Genomic DNA, 17611 nt, shown 5'->3' with positions numbered 1-17611 from the left:
CCTTGTGATTCTGTTTTGTCAGGTGTGCACAACTCTGTCCTCTTGGAGGCAGTCAGTTGTTCCTTCACGACTGTCCTTGTGGGTAACTCAGGAGTCAAGCTTCTCTGCTCAGGGCTGCCATTTCTGTGGCTCCAAATTCTCTCTGACAGGATAATTACCAAGTTTCTTTCTCTTGGAGTCTCATAAGATTCATGCTTATTTGAGTTTCATTTCTTTGCTTTTTCTAATGAATGGTCAATTTATTGCTTTTGTCTTCTAATGCTTTCATCTTCCAAGATCTTGCAGATCCTAAGTTACTTTCAGTCATATGGCCATTCACCTCTTTTTTTTTTCCCTCAGTAAATGCCCAGGCTCTGTTGATTTTAACTTCTATTTTTTCAATATTCTTTTGGAGGGCTATTATCCTTTTCTTCTGTCTTTTTGTTATTGGTATATCTAATTTTATTTTAGTCCTGAAGTTTAAGATTTTTAGAGTCTTGTGTCTTTCCACATCTTCCTTGGTAACTCAATTCAAATTGTGTTTATCAGAGCAAAATAGACAAGTGCTAAAAGCCCGATGCGAGGATCTAATCAGGTGGAAATGAAGCATTATCGCTGCACATCCAGGCTTGAAGGCCAATTTACAGGGACTTGAGAACCTTCAATTAGCTGAGGTGGGCCTCAGACTGACAGAAAACCTTCCCAGATCAGGTGATGCAATTATTGTAGTGAAAACAGAAGTCAGCGCCACAGCCACGCACACACCAGGTCTCGGGACTTGGTTAAACTGGCCAACTAGTTCCGTATATAAGACATGATGCTAGTTGCTGAGCAGATAAGGGAGAAAGCAGAGAGAGAAAAAGGAAACAAGAAGAGAGGAAACAGAATTCCTACTTCCATGTTACACATTCCACATGGGGAGACAAAAGCCATAAGAACAGGGCACTTGAGCGTCAACGACTATACATTACAAGTCCCTCCAGCCTCCACGACCAGCCAACACCACATCTGTTCACTTTAGGTCTTAACTCAGACCCTTCAAGTTTGCTCTTCTCCCATTTCTGCCTGGCTGACACAGTGATATTCGTAGAATAAAAGTCTGATAATGACATTCTTCTTAATAGCTTCACATGATTTTTTTTAAAATTAAGAGCTGAAAATCCTTACTATACATACACATGAGTACTTATGATTTAAATTCCCAACAGGCTCTTCAGGCTTATTCCTCACCATTTCCTACTTTTGTTCAGGGCACACCCCATCTTTCCTGAATGGAATTGCGGGCAGCATCTGTCTTCTGAAAATATCCCCGAAACTTAATGTCTGAAAGTGAGAGAGACACTGGCCAGCAGAGGAGCCCCGATGGGCGCCTGCCCTGGGAATCGGGATCACTGACCCCGTCTTCTTTCCAGGGGCCCCTGTCCCTCTGCCCCAGAGACAGGGAAGATGGTGGGAAAGCCCCTCTCTTTAATCTGAACCTGCCCAGGACAGACACCTGGGGCAGAGCCATGGGAAGGGACTGGGGAGACTAACCTCCCAGCCGCCACAGCAGAGGCCACCATGAGGGGGGCAGCTGCTCCCCTCCAGGCTTGGTGACCCCATGAGGTGGCCACAGGTGCACCTGTCTATGGAGACAGGGGGCAGCAGGGAGATTGGGCCAGGCTATGGGAATAGATGCTCACCTCTGCTTGGAAAGGGGAGAAAGGACAGTTTTAGACCCAGAGTCGGAGAACCAATGCGTCTCTGCTAAGCACAGTGCAAGCTGGGGCCCTCAGGCCCTATTTCCGCGGCCTACCCTTTTCCTGCGCCCAGGCCAAAGACTGAACTTCTGCTCCTCGGGCCATCTCCCACAAGTAGGCATGTAAGATACACAGATGATGAAAGGAAAACAGGGATTCAGTGAAACTGAGTATCTGGAACTACAGAATATCCTGTACTTGTGGTTTCTAGACAATATTGAGCTTCCTTTCCGCACACATGCTATCCCCTCTCTCTGCAGTGCTGTCTGGCTCCAACCTGCTCTTGACTGCCCAGCTTTGGGAAGCTTCCAGAATATACTAAGAGGCAATGAGTTGGCAATGGGTAGTTATGGGAACCAAAAAAGAGCTACTACTTTAAAACGTAATTAGATGAACGGTTCTTTAAAACACAGAGTTCCTCCGCTGCACTGATACATTTTTCAGCCACTCAGGCATAAGAAAACCAAGGCAGCCTGTAGAAACTAATAGAATAGATATCAAAAAAGCACAGCGCTGCTCTGTAATTCTTCTGCAGCTGAGCTGACTACGGCACCATCAGTTTGCATGAGAATGGTGAGTCCCTTTGGTATCCACACTGCAATGCCAGGGAGAAAAATCAGGAATGTTAGTTTAGCATGTTCAGATTTTGGAAGTTTATTCTTATCACGTGTGGCAAGTCAAGACACACATACACAAAAGATGAAAACAAAGTTAAGAAAGTATTATACCTGTGTCAACATTAGTACGTGCCTGATTGCTAAGAATTTATATATTTATTAATGTATGTCTTTGGGAATCCATAGTACAATGCCTAATTGCACAGAATATACGAATGAGGATAATACATAGTCTTGTCAAATTTGATGACACAGGCTAACATTTTTGTTTTGGGAGATGAATCACACGGCCTTCAGTTTCAAATGTTTATTATTTTACATAAAACTTCTGTGTTTTCAGAAGAACTCTTACTGAGAGAGTCACATATCACTCACACAGTGATAGAAATGAAAAATCAGGTAGGCCAAATAGGCCCCACAAAGTGAAAATTTTTATGAACATTCATCAGTTAAAACAAAGAATTCCTTCATTTTCAAAAGATGAATCAGAAAATGCTAGAAAGTTGTATGAAATGACTTTTATTCTGATTTTCTAAGACTAATCAGCATGGATTTATGATAGAGAAGTCAAAATCAAGCAAAAGAAAGGATAATAAGGAGCTTAAAAAAGTTCAATTCTGATTCTCAACTGGGCTACTGGCAATGACTTTGATGACACTGACAATTTTTAAACTGAGCAGTGCATATTTTGAACCTCTGTGGAGGTTATAGACCTTATTAATCAACTCACAGGTTGGGCCTAATGTACATCATTAAAAAAATTTGCTCTAGGATGAAATTACCATAGAACTGACATAATCATTAATGCAAATGCCAACAAACAATAGGTTTCCACTAAAACTGATGACTGTGCATATAGGTGCACATGGAGAAAAACCCAAGTTACACCAGTTTTATCAAGTGCAAAGCAGCGGGATGAACACAGCGTCATCAGCTACCTAATAATATGGGATACTTAAGACACGCTGAGTTTTGAGTCAATAACACTGGAAATTAAGTACTCCTACACAGCTTAAAATTTCAAAATTTACCTTCCAAAAATGAGAGAAATTCTCAAGAATCAAAAAGTATGAATTTCTTTATACTGATGTTAAAATAAAAGACTACAGGCAATTGTGCAAAAGCATCCTTCTCTTCCAATAATTCAAACTTCCCTGAGGGAGGAAACAGTCACACATATCTTTTGTCCCCTGTCATCTCAGGATAGTGGAATTAGTGGAATATTGGAAGATGTTATGATCTCTGTGGTCAGCAATAGGGGAGGCGTGTTCAGAAAGGACGACACACGGGGGTGTGTGGGTGTGCGGTGAGGTGAACTGTGTAAGGTGGTTACTAATGATTCAACACTACTTGTTATAGAGTTTGTATAATACAAGCAGCACGGTAAGTAATTGTTTTGACTAGACATCCAGTAACATGGAGTTAGTGTTTTCATGAGAAATAACTTAGTCCATGGGGGAGCAATAAAAATGAATCGGTCTCTGGAATTGTTCTGGGATTTTCTGGTCAAATTTCCCTTCTGTGGGACTAAAGTCCCTCTAACACCACTGCATAAACTTATTAACTCTAATCAATGGCTCCTGAGTAAGTCAGACTAAAATTCATATGTATTTTCCACAGTGCAACAAATAGAACTTAAAATGCAGTATAATTCCTGTGAAAAATCTGTGTCAAGAAATTATCTTACTCAGTATTTCAGTGCTGCATCAGAGAAGAAAGGCAGCTTGTCCAGTGAACGTAGACCCCAAAATTGGGTAGTTTTGACCCTTATACAAAGAAAGGCCAAGAGTTTCACTAAAGGGGGGATGGGGTGGAGAGCACACGGCTGCGCAACTCGGCAGTTACACCACTTCTAGGCAAGTTATATGAACTCTCTGGCCCTTGTTTTTTTATCCGTAGAATTAAATAATAATGATGCCATCTTTAACTTTGGGAAATCTGTGGGTAATAATGAAATAATGTTCAAAAAGGATGTGGAATGATGCCTATATACAGTAAGGACTTAACAGAAACCGTTATTATAAAATAAAAAGCACGGCTGGAAGTGTGGTCCACATATCTTCCCCAGGTGCATCACCTGCAGTCGCTGAACCCCCACTGAATATCCATGACCTTGAACTGCAAAAAAACACCTTTCCCCGAAGTCTTCCCTTTACCATTTAACTGGTCTCCTTATTTCCGATCCTATCTCCAAAATATCTGACCCTCAAGCTCCCTGTCATGTAATCACTTCAGACCCTCGTTCTCTCCCTCGGGCTGCCAAAGTCTCCCCCCTCCACTACAGCCCCCCAAATCCGTGCAGGAAACGCTTCATAAGGCCCACATTTGATCAGAGAGGCTACTGAATAGTTTCCCCTACTGCCCATCTGGACCTGGTATGCTGGGCCCAGCCCTTCCGTCCACCTCTTCTCATTACTGGCCCGCCTTTCTCCAGCACCAAAGTTCATAATCTCCCGAAGGGCAGGCCTTTTGGACACACTGCTGTCTTTGGTCTCATGCCCTGGGAGGCATCTCCACTTTCACTGGCTTGAGAAATATCTATTCGCCCTTGAAGAATCAGATCAAGCTCACTCCTGCATATATACATACATATATATGCATGTGTGTGTGTGTGTGTGTGTGTGTACGCACATGTGTTGGGTGGCAGAGGGAAGAGGGGGCTCATGATGCAGGGCCCACAAACTCAGATGAGAAACAAATTACAACCGCATTTCATTAACCTTTACCGAAATTTGGCATTTCCCTCAATTATGAATGTCGGCAATGAACTACTGACATTAATAGAAATCACATATTTTCAAGTCACATTATAGTAGCACAGAAATTACAAAATATAATTTACATTTACTGTGGTTTTGAAATTTATGCTATTAGCCCTGCAGCTAGATCTCTCAGTTACAGTGTTAACAAAGAAGTCCACACATTACCATGTAACACGTTTATTTAAAAAATACTTAGGCAACTGTATTTCAACATAATTGATTTCCTTTGTACTCTTATATAATTAATTTTTCTGTAGCTACTCTAAGAAGGGGTCCAGAGTAACAGTGAGGCGAGGCCTGCCTAGGTGCAGAGCCTCCCGTGATGCCCGGCAGGGCACTGTGGCGGCCTGCCCTGCCATGCCCACTGGCCTTTATTGCCCCCCTTCGCAGTCAGTCATTTGCATCTTTCTCTCTCCCAGCTGTGAGCTCCTTGCAGAGTAAGGCTTCTTTTTCCTCTTTAATCCTAATATCCCCTGACCCACTGCAGCTCTCTGCAATGCTTATTAGGAATGAACTGACTACACTGTATGTAAATATTTTTTTCTAACATGCTGTGTAGTCTTTGATTTGGTAAACTGTGTAGACTCATACAACAATCAGTTGCTGATTGCTTCTAAAACCAGGTTTCTTGGGACACACGATTTCAGTTTCCTAGTCATCTCCTTTACTCATCATATAACCCAATGTTGTAGTCTAAGAGGCATGTGCCATACTATATTGTTTTGTTATTTACTTAATATTAAGGAAACACCACCTTGTGACTGCCAAGCAACAATCTAAACAATTCACTGAGGCATGCCCTGAGCAATGTCTGCTTGCACACACCTAAACTGCTGTGTCTGCTAGCACACCTACAAAATGTATTGCTAATCATGCTGTAGACATGACTCGTTGGAAAGGCCAAGCATTTCGAGGAAACAAAGGCTTGGAAGCTTCCCTTATCCTTGGCCATTTTATCGCAATGAAGCGTGGCCAAATTTTATAGCTCATACACCTAAGTTCCGGGATGAGAAGCATACTAAAGCTTCCTTCAGTCAGCCTCACCTACCTCCCTTTCAAAACCAACATCCATCCATCCATCCGTCCACCCACCTGCCCACCCATCCGCTCTGCCAACCACCCAGTCAAAGTAAGAGTTGGCAAAGTCAGGTTCACTGAAGAGATTCTTCTGACCAGGCTGCTATCCTTTGCTGGGTCGGAGGCAAGACTGGTCCACAGCAATAGGTCTTACCCCACCTCCCAGACAGGGAGAACATGGTGGAGGCTATAAAATATGCCTCGCAGGGTGGTGGAAAATCCTTCAATTTAACAAACCAGAATGCCTAAAGGTTAGTACCCAATTATTTCCATCAGTTGTTGAACATCATGATTTATAAGTAGGTGATCTTCATTTTATTTTAAACTTAATTGGAGAACACATAAGCTTTTTAGAGCCTCACTTAGTACTGATTTCACCTGTAAAGTTTCCTTGGGCATTATAGTAAGGAAATACACCAGTGGCTATGATTACATGCTGTCATGGGGTAGCGTGTTCCTGCTGTCCACACAGGACAAAATGCGGCTGACACTCTAACGTGGAGTGACTCGAAATGTCAACAAAACTGGAGGTGGATTGTATGTAGTCATTGCAATGACGAGAGTTCCAGAATTAGACTATAGGTCCCTGGGGTTATCAGAGATACAGGTTGTTCCCTTTACCTTTTTGTGTTGCTTCAAACCTAAATGGACAGGTTCAGAAGAGCTATTCTCTCTCTTGAGTTCAAGAAAAACGGAAGTGACATTTCAAGTAAGAGTCTAAGTGACAACAAATGTATAAGGTGCCTGCTGTGTTTAACCCGAAAGCAAGGGGGTCTCCAGGTTCTTATCCCTGAAACCCTGTTTCTAAGAACTGGATATAAAGCAGTTTCAGACCCCTGGGTGCCTCTCCCCTGAGCACCACCCTGGCCACGTGCACAGCACCTGTGCTTGAACGCCACCCCACGGACCGCCCAGCCTGGTCTCTCCCTGCAAAATCTCTCCCGAGTCCCTCTTGGCTGCACTATCCAAGCTGCATCCCTTTGGGCCGGGGCCACGTTCCTTTACCTGAACACCTTTCGTCAGCTTCTGTCCTTCTCTGATCAGTTCTCCACTCTGCAGCCAGAGTGATCTTTTAAAAACACAAATCTGATCATGTCATTTCATCTTACCACCATTTAAAGGCCTCTCAGTATTCTATCTGCCCCAAGTCCTCCTGGTTTATGAAGTCCCAGCATGGTCTGTCGCTGGACACCCGGGCTCCCTGCACACCATCCTCTGCTCCAACATGGCCTTGCTGGGACGCTCCTTGGCAAAGCCACTCTCCTTGCTTAGGGCCTGTACACACAATGTTCCCTTTTCCTGGAATGCTCCTCCCCACTCCTTGCACAGCAAAACTAGAGCCCTCCTTTCTGTTTTTCTGGCTTCCCAAGAAGCACTTCCCGACCGTGGAAAACACACGGTCTGACAGTGGGGGACTTGCAGGTCCGTGGCCAAAGGCCTCAGCATCAAGATAAACAGGTCATGAAGAAGTCACTGACTGAGCCCCGTACGTCACCAACTTCCTCTCAGAATCCCTTCTACCATCTTCTTAACCAGGAGTCAAATTCAGTACCAAGTAAGTGCCAGCAAAAGCATACAGTTATTTGGAGATAAGGATACATGATAAAGTTATGTGGGCTTTTTGTTTCTACTCTCATTTTCCTTCCAACCAATTTTAGTCCTTCATCTGAAGTAGGCCTGTGGATATTATTCAGCAGATACAACATATTTTTCCCTGTGGTTTTAGTCCAGGCAACTGCCTCTCTCTCTGAGACACCTCTAATAACTTGTCTCCCTACCTCACCACGTGACCTCTGTGTGCCCCCCCACCTGCCAAAGAGAAAGCATAGACCTAGTCAGGTCGCTACCCCACTTCAGACCCCTCAGTGCGCTCATGTTCCAGGCCTGAAATCAGACTCCTTCATGTCCCCTCTGAGGCTCTGCATGATCTCTCTACCCAACCAGCCTCCTCTTAGTTTTCTCTAACTGCATCGGCGTGCTTTCCGTTCCTGCACCTGCCAAGTTCCTCACAGCTCTGCACCTGCTGTGTCTTCTGCCTGGCATGCTTCTCTCCAGCTTTCAGAGCTCAGTTCAAACATCTTATCCTCAGGGTGGTAATCTCTGAAAGATTACCCAGTGTTCCAATCTCATCCCCTATTACAGGCTCTAGCAATTGTAGCAATGGCTACAGTATTTATTGAGCATGCATTTTATATCAAACCCTGTTTTAGGTGTTTTATATATTTATTCACCCTTACTATAAACCAAGAGTAAGTGCTCCATAAATATTTTTAACTGCATGGATGCATGCATGGATGAGATGAGGTAAGATGAAAACCAACCCTAGGGCAAGGGTACCATGAAATTCTAGTTGTAAGTTACAGGAAATAGAGGTCCACTATGAAGGGTTTCATGATAGTTATTTGCATATCCTGAGATCACATTATAAATAATAAAATGGCAAGGGTTTGAGGGAAGTGTTACCTAGGAAAGATTTGAATCCTCAAAGCTTAGAAAGTACTTACAAAGAAAATATGTTTCATTATACATTATGTTATGTTTAATTATACAGTATATTAATATCATTTGGATACAAAAGGGATGGTGCATTAGTAACTTAAGAGTATGGAGCATGGAGCTGAAGGACACATTAGGAGCATTTCTGCGGGTTCTTACATGTGTACATGATTCAGAAGGTCCCTCCACTCGAGCTACTTTACTAGCCACAGCTGGTACCCCTGATAGCTTTTCTGCAGATCCTTAATACATTCATTTCACAAAGATCTAGCCAGGCCTTAGCATAAAATACCAATTAAAAATTAGAGTATTCTAAAATGGGGAAGTTCTGGCAGGAAATTATTTTGGGTAGTCAATGTCTTGCATTCAAAGTCTTCAGTGATGTTCCACATTGCTAATCATCAGAGAAATGCAAATTAAAACCACAGTGAGATATCACCTCACACCAGTAAGGATGGCCATCATTGAAAAGACAAACAACAACAAATGTTGGCGAGGTTGTGGAGAAAAGGGAACCCTCCTACACTGCTGGTGGGAATGTAAACTAGTTCAACCATTGTGGAAAGCAGTATGGAGGTTCCTCAGAATGCTCAAAATAGAAATACCATTTGACCCAGGAATTCCACTTCTAGGAATTTACCCCAAGAATGCAGCACTCCAGTTTGAAAAAGACAGATGCACCCCTATGTTTATCGCTGCACTGTTTACAATAGCCAAGATATGGAAGCAACCTAAATGTCCATCAGTAGATGAATGGATAAAGAATATGCGGTACATACACCCAATGGAATATTACTCAGCCATAAGAAAAAAACAGATCCTACCATTTGCAACAACATGGATGGAGCTAGAGGGTATTATGCTCAGTGAAATAAGCCAAGCAGAGAAGGACAAGTACCAAATGATTTCACCCATATGTGGAGTATAAGAACAAAGGAAAAACTGAAGGAACAAAACAGCAGCAGAATCACAGAACCCAAGAATGGACTAATAGTTACCAAAGGGAAAGGGACTGGGCAGGAGGGGTGGGAAGGGAGGAATAAGGGCAGGGAAAAAGAAAGAGGGCATTACGATTAGCATGTATAGTGCATGGGGGACACGTGGAGGGCTGCGCAACACAGAGAGGACAAGTAGTGATTTTACAGCATCTTACTACACAGATGGACAGTGACTGTGAAGGGGTATGTGGGGGGGACTTCATGAAGGGGGGAACCTAGTAAACATAATGTTCTTTCTGTAATTGTAGATTAATGATACCAAAAAAAAAAAGTCTTCAGTGAGCCCCAACCTACAATATTTTCGGACCTACTTACAATAGAGTCTGCTACACAATCAATATTTACTGAATTAAAATAAAGGAGAACCACTGTTCTTGAACCATTCACTTGCTTAAATCTTCCATTCTTCTCTGGTCGGAATGGATGCATAGTAGTCACTCTAGTCGACAGATTTTGACAAGTGGAAGTGCTGAGCCCACGCGCACAGGTGTCTGACTTTTATTAGGCAGAACTACATTCCTTTCCACCAATAGTATATGCTGTTCTTAAGATAAACATTAAACCAAATCCCCTTTTTTAATCTCTTTTATTTGCTTAGTTTCCCTATATGGGTTGAAATCATGCCACCTACATGTCCAGCATAAACATTACTCACCCTGAGGTACTTCCCAAACATGACTTTTCCATTTACCTTGAAGAGGAAATGTATACAGATAATTCTAACCAAAACAACAACAATGCCAGTAAGGGGGCTGCAGGCAGAATTTATGAAATCACTCAGACTATAAATATATACTGTCAAATTCCCACAAAGCCTAGTGTGTCATTCTGAAAGGAGACAGACAAATAAGTCATCATTTTTCCTACTCACTAACTCCCAAAAGACAGCGCAAATTTGGCTTTTTTCAAAACTTGCTGCCGTTTTGGGGTAAGAATAAAATTAGGCTGTCCCCCTTCCCTTCTTCCATTCTAATTTGGTTTTGAAATGTTGGGTAGATGACAGCAACTTAGGAGGGACAGGAGTACTGATAGGGTGATGATCATAAGTGGCTGTGCAAGGAGCTATACTAGGGTAATAAGTATTTTAATTAAAATTTTGAAAGTTGGTATCAGGAAAACTTTTTCCATCATATAAATCATTAAAGGTTAGTCATTCCTTTCCTATATCAGAAGCTCATGAAACCTTTTTTCCATATGTTCTGGCTGACCTTCTGCCTTTAATTAACCTGCCAATGTATCTTATTTTGAGTTTAAATTGTTACATCTAATTCAGACATCAGATCCAGAGAGTATTCCATGTTGCTCAAACAACAGTAAGTTTTTAATCATTTGTTAGTGGTAACTGTGTTAAAAACATCTTATTTAAAATATCCATCAAGAAAACAAAATTAGAGCAAGCAGAGCATTCTGGTGAGGACTCGCTCATCTTCCCAGCAGCTGAGGTGGGATGTCCAAGGGTGTAAAGACCACTGCATCCAGAAACAGTCTGTGCTGAGTTTAACTACTTTTATTAAGACTCCTTTAAGTCTTCTTTAGAACAAGATAAAGACTATAAAAAATGAGTAAGCCAATAAATAAATAAATAAACCTATCAGGAAGAGATAGGAGAAACTATAACTGTTTATTTCCAAAAGCAAGTGGATACCACAATTTGGGACTGGAGAGGCATAATAATAATATCTATCTTTCTCACTGGTGTAAGTAGAAGCAACGTAATTACATGCTCCAGAGGAAACTCCACGTGGATTCCAAACAGAATTCAGTATATCAATGTGATGTTTACATTTCATATTGGAGTGTCTGACTAAAATCAGAAAATGAATATATCATATACCCATTATTAATAAATTAATAAAAATATTTCCCCATTGACTTGAGATTTGTGTCCACCTGGCTGAGCCTGACGGAATGCCACTTTTTGTTTTTAAAGCTAGGTCTTGTTCCATCCTTATGTTTTAAGATTGCTAGCCTTTTCAAACACTAAAATGAAATCATAAACTTGAAATCCTGCCACCAAATATATTAATTGATCTGCTTACTCAATCTTTAATGGATTCATTTGCGCATTTTTCAGTCCCTCTGTCTGCCCACCTATCCATCCAGACGTTTTTCCATCCATCTATCACAGAGTATGAGCATATTAGACTTAATGAGCTCTTAAACTTGCACCTCACCATTAGAACATATTTCATTCTCCTTCACCACCTCTTCTACCTACTAGTGCTCTGGAAGAATCCTAAGAGAGAAAAAACTTTCTTTTCTGTTTAAATGAATGAGGGACACCTGTAGAACTCAGTGAATATTAATTGTTAGACTCTGAAAATTATAATCAATTCTAGCAGACATATACACCATGGAAAAGTTTAATTACTGATAAAATTTATTTATTTTACCTGGAACGTAGATGTCAGTCATATATGATCTAAAATAGTTTTACAATATTCCTGCTCAGATTCTGTATCAATCCCTATTTTTGATTTGCCGAGAAACATCACCCAAGCTGTGTCTAACAGCTCGCTTCTCCACATGCACACCCACCTGCTCCTTCTGTGCCTCCTGCCAGGGGCCACTCCCTTCCACCCTTCCCATCCTCTTACTGCCCCCACACCCACCACCATAAGCAAGCTCCTACTCATGCTCTCAAAGTTTAGAAAAGTTAAAAGCAAACAAAAAAGTTAGCGAAGTTAAGCAAGGGGACCGTTACAAAATCTCACCTGTAACTTGTGCAAGTGGAGTTCTGGCCTGATGGAGCTATCGGTTTGAAGGCGATGCGAGGGGAAACCTGGGCTGACAGCAGAAATCCCAAAGCAAGAATAATGAGCGCTATGGTGGTGCCTAAGGGAAAAAAGTTATTATTGTTATTATTATTATTATATATCATTATACCAGAGAACAGCAGACAACATTCTTTCAAAGCAGACTTATTGACAAGACATAAGTCTTACCTTGATCTATCTTCACTGGATTAAAAAAACTTCCATATACACACACACACAAAAGTATCAGAAAAACTCACTAGTACATTTACTGTGCAACATGACAAGAGTGAAATTCAAAGCAAATCTAGCTAAGCACTAGATTGTTAGTGATTTTCTTAAAAAAACAAAAAAAAACCCACTTTGGATTACTGACAGTCCCAAAATGAATTAACATAACCAACGTTATTGAGTGTCTAAGATGCCAGAAAGCACGAAAGGAACAGAATTACACCCAGCGTTCCCTTCATTGCCAAGAAAATTGCCCTAATGGCATTTGATCATGTAAGGCCCAAATCAGTAAAATAACAAGCTGAACATCTCAAAAGCAGTTGGAAGAGCATTTTTCCTTAGAGAGGAGCATTTTTTCCCAAGATGTTAAGGTGCCAGGAATTATGTAACACATGCATTCATTTGTCTTCCCATTTCTACTTGGAGGTGGAATGCGTCTTTGATTTCAAGGTACAGGAATACTGATTATGTACATCACTTAGAAGGCTCATGTTTTCCATTTGTGAGAGACATCCTGACAGTAAACCAGTAAATGCGAAAGTTTTCAAATTTCTGACTATTGTTACAGCCATTTTGAGGATAAAACAAAAGGAGACATCGGAAGAAAAGAGAAAGAAAACATGACTGCATCAGTTTGTACCATTTACTTGAATGGGGCAATATATTTAAATATGGAATTTAGGGAGGGCATTTTCATGGTAGTAAAGCTTTTACTGGTTAAACTGGGAGGTAATTTAAGATGTAACTAAAAATATTATAAATGGAACAGATAAAAGAAGAGCTATAGGAAGCACATGGATTATTTAAGAGCTGAGGTTATTGAATAGTTAAGACACAGGGGGTGAGTCAAGTTAAGCAGTGTGGCTAAGTCCCAGTTCTGCCATTTATTGATTCTGTGACCTTGGGCAAGGCACACGACCTTCCCAAAATTCAGTGTTGTCTTCTACAAGGTGGGGTTCAGCAAAAACACTCATCTTGCAGAACTTCAGTGAATTTGAAATATCATCATATATTTGAAATATTTTTGTAATGCTATTAAATTTTACTGTCCTATCACTATGATCAGAAGCAGCTTACTTTCAAAATTGCACGAAAAAAGACTGAAAGAAGGGGAACCTGATGGGAAGATGTCTGATTCACCAAACTGGACCCCAAAATCATAAACCTAAAGTTGGTTTGTTGCTCCTCGTGGGCTTAAAATTCAAACCAGAACTAAGAAGAGTTTGAGGTATTATCTTTCTTAAAAGAATAGTAAGCCCTGAGCTGGGAAACAGGAAAAGCTCTGTTTCTCAGGAAGAGAGAAGGCATATTAGGTCTGTTATAAAAATTAGCCCTCTCCCCTCAAACAAACAAAACAAGCCATGAATAGTACTGGTAATTTGTCCATCAGAAAACCTGGATTCCTAAGTATTTTTGCAAATTACTTCCACAGCATTCGTTGTGGGGTAGATTTTTTTCCAGCTGGGAAACTGATACTTTCAGGTGTAAAGGAAAGATGACACTCTTCTTTCATAACACTTATTAAATAACCTGTTTCCATGATAAAATGTAAACTCTAAGGTGATATAGCTTGTACAGACTCACATATGCCCAAGTCTAATGCCTGATGTATAGCACACCAGTAAGTACCGGTTGAGTGGATGGACCAGAGTAACACAGATTTTTTGCAATATTGAATATTTTTGAAGAAAAGAGCAGCAAAAATATCTGAAGATGATCAGCCATGAGGTTAGTAGGGTATATATCCTAGCTGAAATTCTGTTAGGACATTCTATTTCTCACATATATCTCTAAAAAAGTCCAACTAACATGCAAAATATCTGGATACACAAAATTTCTACATAGCTGAAAACTTACCCTTCTTAAGCATTAATTTATTCTTATTTCAACTCATTTTGGATGGAAATCTTTTACAAGTCAGTATTGTATCTTTACCTTCTTTTATTATAAACAGTACTGTTTCTCAGTCTTGGTTTTCTACTGGAAGCAAATGCTTGGGATGAAGGTTCACCTGTGAATTGGTCTCCAGAAAATGGAGATGAGATACTTGAGTTTTAAACAGACCCACAGGTGGCTGTGAAGCATGGATAGGGTAAACCCCCTCATGAGACGGCAAACTCCTTAAGGGAAGGGATGCCATCTTAAATGACTTTATGTATGGAATACATTAAAATGATCACCTAGTTCTATCTTACGCCGCAAATTACCATTTGCTTTCATTGAACAAGTTCCAGGTGTTCTATCAGCCCCTTGTTAGTATTCAAAATCATTACAGTTATTGTCAGCTAACTCACCCGTGCTACCCAGATTTGAGTCCAGTACAGGAAGGCCTCAAATGAGAGGCTCTTCTCTCACCTTGTGTGCAGTTTGGGCACACGTGGTGTATTTTAAGAGAAGAGTATCTCTTGAGACATGACATGGTTACAGTTTGGAATTCTGATATAATTTCTCTAATAAATATATTCTCCATAGGAAGTGAAGTGTAGGATCACTAGTGTTCTAGAAAATGTCTGATGCAATAAGTTACACTGACTACTTGGGTAGGACTTCGATTATTAGTAAACACTTAGGATAAAAAAATTTCCTTACCCATGACACTGGTAGAGCACAAACTGTGCACACGGGACCTAGGGAGCCTGTTTAAAGTACACGTGCTCCAGACCCCATCCTCAGAGATTCCAGTTAAGGAGATCAGGGGTAGGGCCCAAGAACCCATATTTTAAAATAAATACCTTGGTAATTCTGACGAACACAGCCTGTGAGTGATGTTTTCAGAAACATTTCACTACCAAAATAGTTGGGGGGAAATAACAGTGTTTCTGGCTTTCTGGCCAGTTTCTAGCTAAATAAAGCTACATAGATACAAACCTTCTTCTATTAAAAGAATCAGGAGGTTGTTATTAAATTTGTAATATTTACAAGAAAGACCAGTTCTTTAGGCAAGCTTTGGAAACACTGAAAGAACACCACAAAATGTCCTACATGTAAAATTATTCATGGACTACATATTTTATACTTCTTTGTATAAAAAGTTTCTTTGTTTAGGTCTAGAAAAACATAGTTCATTTGCAGTAATTTTCTGAAAAAGGAGTACCTCTTCAAAAAATTATTTTGATATGCAGTTTTCCCACTATCTTTAACCCAGTATAATAAATCATAATAAAAACACCAAATAGGGAACAAAACTGAATCAAAGGTTTAAAAATTCTAAGCTAATTTAAGAAATTCAAAATAGAAGTGTTCTAATATGTAGCACTATTAGAATATTAAATAGCCCCATACATACGAATAAGACACAAACACTGAGATAAAAATATGACTAGACCAGAATCAATTGAAATTGGAGAGTGAAATACACCCCTGTTGGGAGGGTTGCGCTGGGGTGATACTAACACACTGACTAGGTTGTTTAGCCGTGAGTATTCTTCTGAAAGTGTAAACTTCCATGGGCCGGCATGCTCTAGGGGACCCGTTTCATCACAGTTCAAAGCTACAACCGCACAAACAGCACTATTTACATCTCTGTGCAGTGAAGGTGGAGCCCTGGGGGAGGAACCAGCCCTACACCACCTAAACCATTGACTTCCTTCACCGGCCACATAAACAAGGAAACCCGAGGCCGACTGATAGGAGATCCTCTCAAGCTGGAGGAATCCCTGCATGGCACTGGCAGGGGAGAGAGTTGGGGTGCTGGTGCTTCTGGCTGGGGAGAGAGAAGAAATGTGCCTACAGGTTGCTTATGAGAAGCAGTCCCTCAAATCTCTTGGCCTTTCCATTCAAGTCATTGTCTTAAAACTTCCTCTTAACAGCCAGAGTTGGGCTCTGGAAATCCTTGGGGCAGAGGATCTACACGGAGAGGTAAAATATGACATCAGCTCGAAGGTTCGGGAAAGTTCTTAGGTCCCAATGACGCCAGCTGATTTCACATTATGGTTAAAATAACAAAGAACTACTTGGGCACCAGTAATGCTGTAGTAGCTACAGTGCTCTGGGTACTTTACTCTCTCCTGTAAATGTGTTTAGTCCTCATTACGACCCCATGGAGTAGGGAGCATAATTCATCTCTATTTATAGATGAGGAAGTGGAACCTTGCTCAAAGTCACATGGTTCAAACCTGAACAGTCTGGCTCTGTGTCTAGAACGCCTCAAAATCCTGCAGCCCCGGTGAGAAAGTGTCTCACTGGAACACAACAAATGCACAGAGGCTACGAGGAAAAACGTTTTCTCCAAATCTCAAAATCAGTAGCTTTCCCCATATCTCAAAAGCCAAATCCCAAATTTAAGAAGATCTAAAATTCTATTTAAAAACCAGACCTCTTGAGGGGCCAGTACACTGAGGCTCTGTTGAAAAGGAAGGGTGTCTATTTAGATGCATTGAAAGCGGCTATTACCTCTTCTTAGAGTTGACCTAACCTCTGGGGTCAGCAAATCCAAATTTCAGCTAAGTGTGGGAGTTTATTTTTAGCACACCACTACCTGATGGTCGTCCACCCTTTTGCTGAGAGCTTACCATTCTATAATAAGGCAGCCCAATTCATTGCTGGATAGCTCTGATTATTAGGAATATTTTTCTTATGCTAAGTTTTAAAATCTATGTCCTGATAACAGCTACCATCTGCTAGCACGAGACATCTCTTAGGTCTCCCTTTGGTCTTTTTCCAGACTGAACACTTCTGCGTGTGTTTATAAAGGTGTGGATTTTAGCCCTTGTTTCTCACCTTTCCTCACTTACCCTCCGGCTCCCCTCTGTACCCTAACTCCAGGTCAGACAACTTTCCCTTCATCTTGCCCTCAGCGCTGATAACGCAGCTCTACGTCCATTACTGACTCGAGGGCTCCCTCGCTTAGACAAGAACACAGGGTGGCAGCAGGCCTTCCACTGTTACTCCTGGAGTTGGGGGTGGGAGGGACTATGTGGTCCTAATACCTGCGTTTGGAACTGAGAATGCATTTTC

General features: G+C 41.1%; 1 protein-coding gene and 1 long non-coding RNA gene across 2 annotated transcripts in view; one reads left to right on the top strand and one right to left on the bottom strand.

Moving 5' to 3' along the window:
- Positions 1-17611, bottom strand: part of SLC2A13 (solute carrier family 2 member 13) — a 244959-nt gene that overhangs the window by 71571 nt on the left and 155777 nt on the right. The window contains exon 6 of the mRNA XM_037009940.2: positions 12383-12503. Coding sequence (XP_036865835.2) covers positions 12383-12503 — 121 coding nt within the window. The remainder of the gene's footprint in view (positions 1-12382; positions 12504-17611) is intronic.
- The window catches only part of LOC140846591 (uncharacterized), a 38930-nt gene that overhangs the window by 7847 nt on the left and 13472 nt on the right, over positions 1-17611 (top strand). The gene's annotated exons all lie outside the window — the stretch shown is intronic.

Source organism: Manis javanica, chromosome 15, assembly GCF_040802235.1.
Source record: "Manis javanica isolate MJ-LG chromosome 15, MJ_LKY, whole genome shotgun sequence".
NCBI classification, from domain to species: domain Eukaryota; kingdom Metazoa; phylum Chordata; class Mammalia; order Pholidota; family Manidae; genus Manis; species Manis javanica.
The sequence above is the reverse complement of the archived record's forward strand: the minus strand, read 5'-3'. Positions and strand labels throughout refer to the sequence as shown.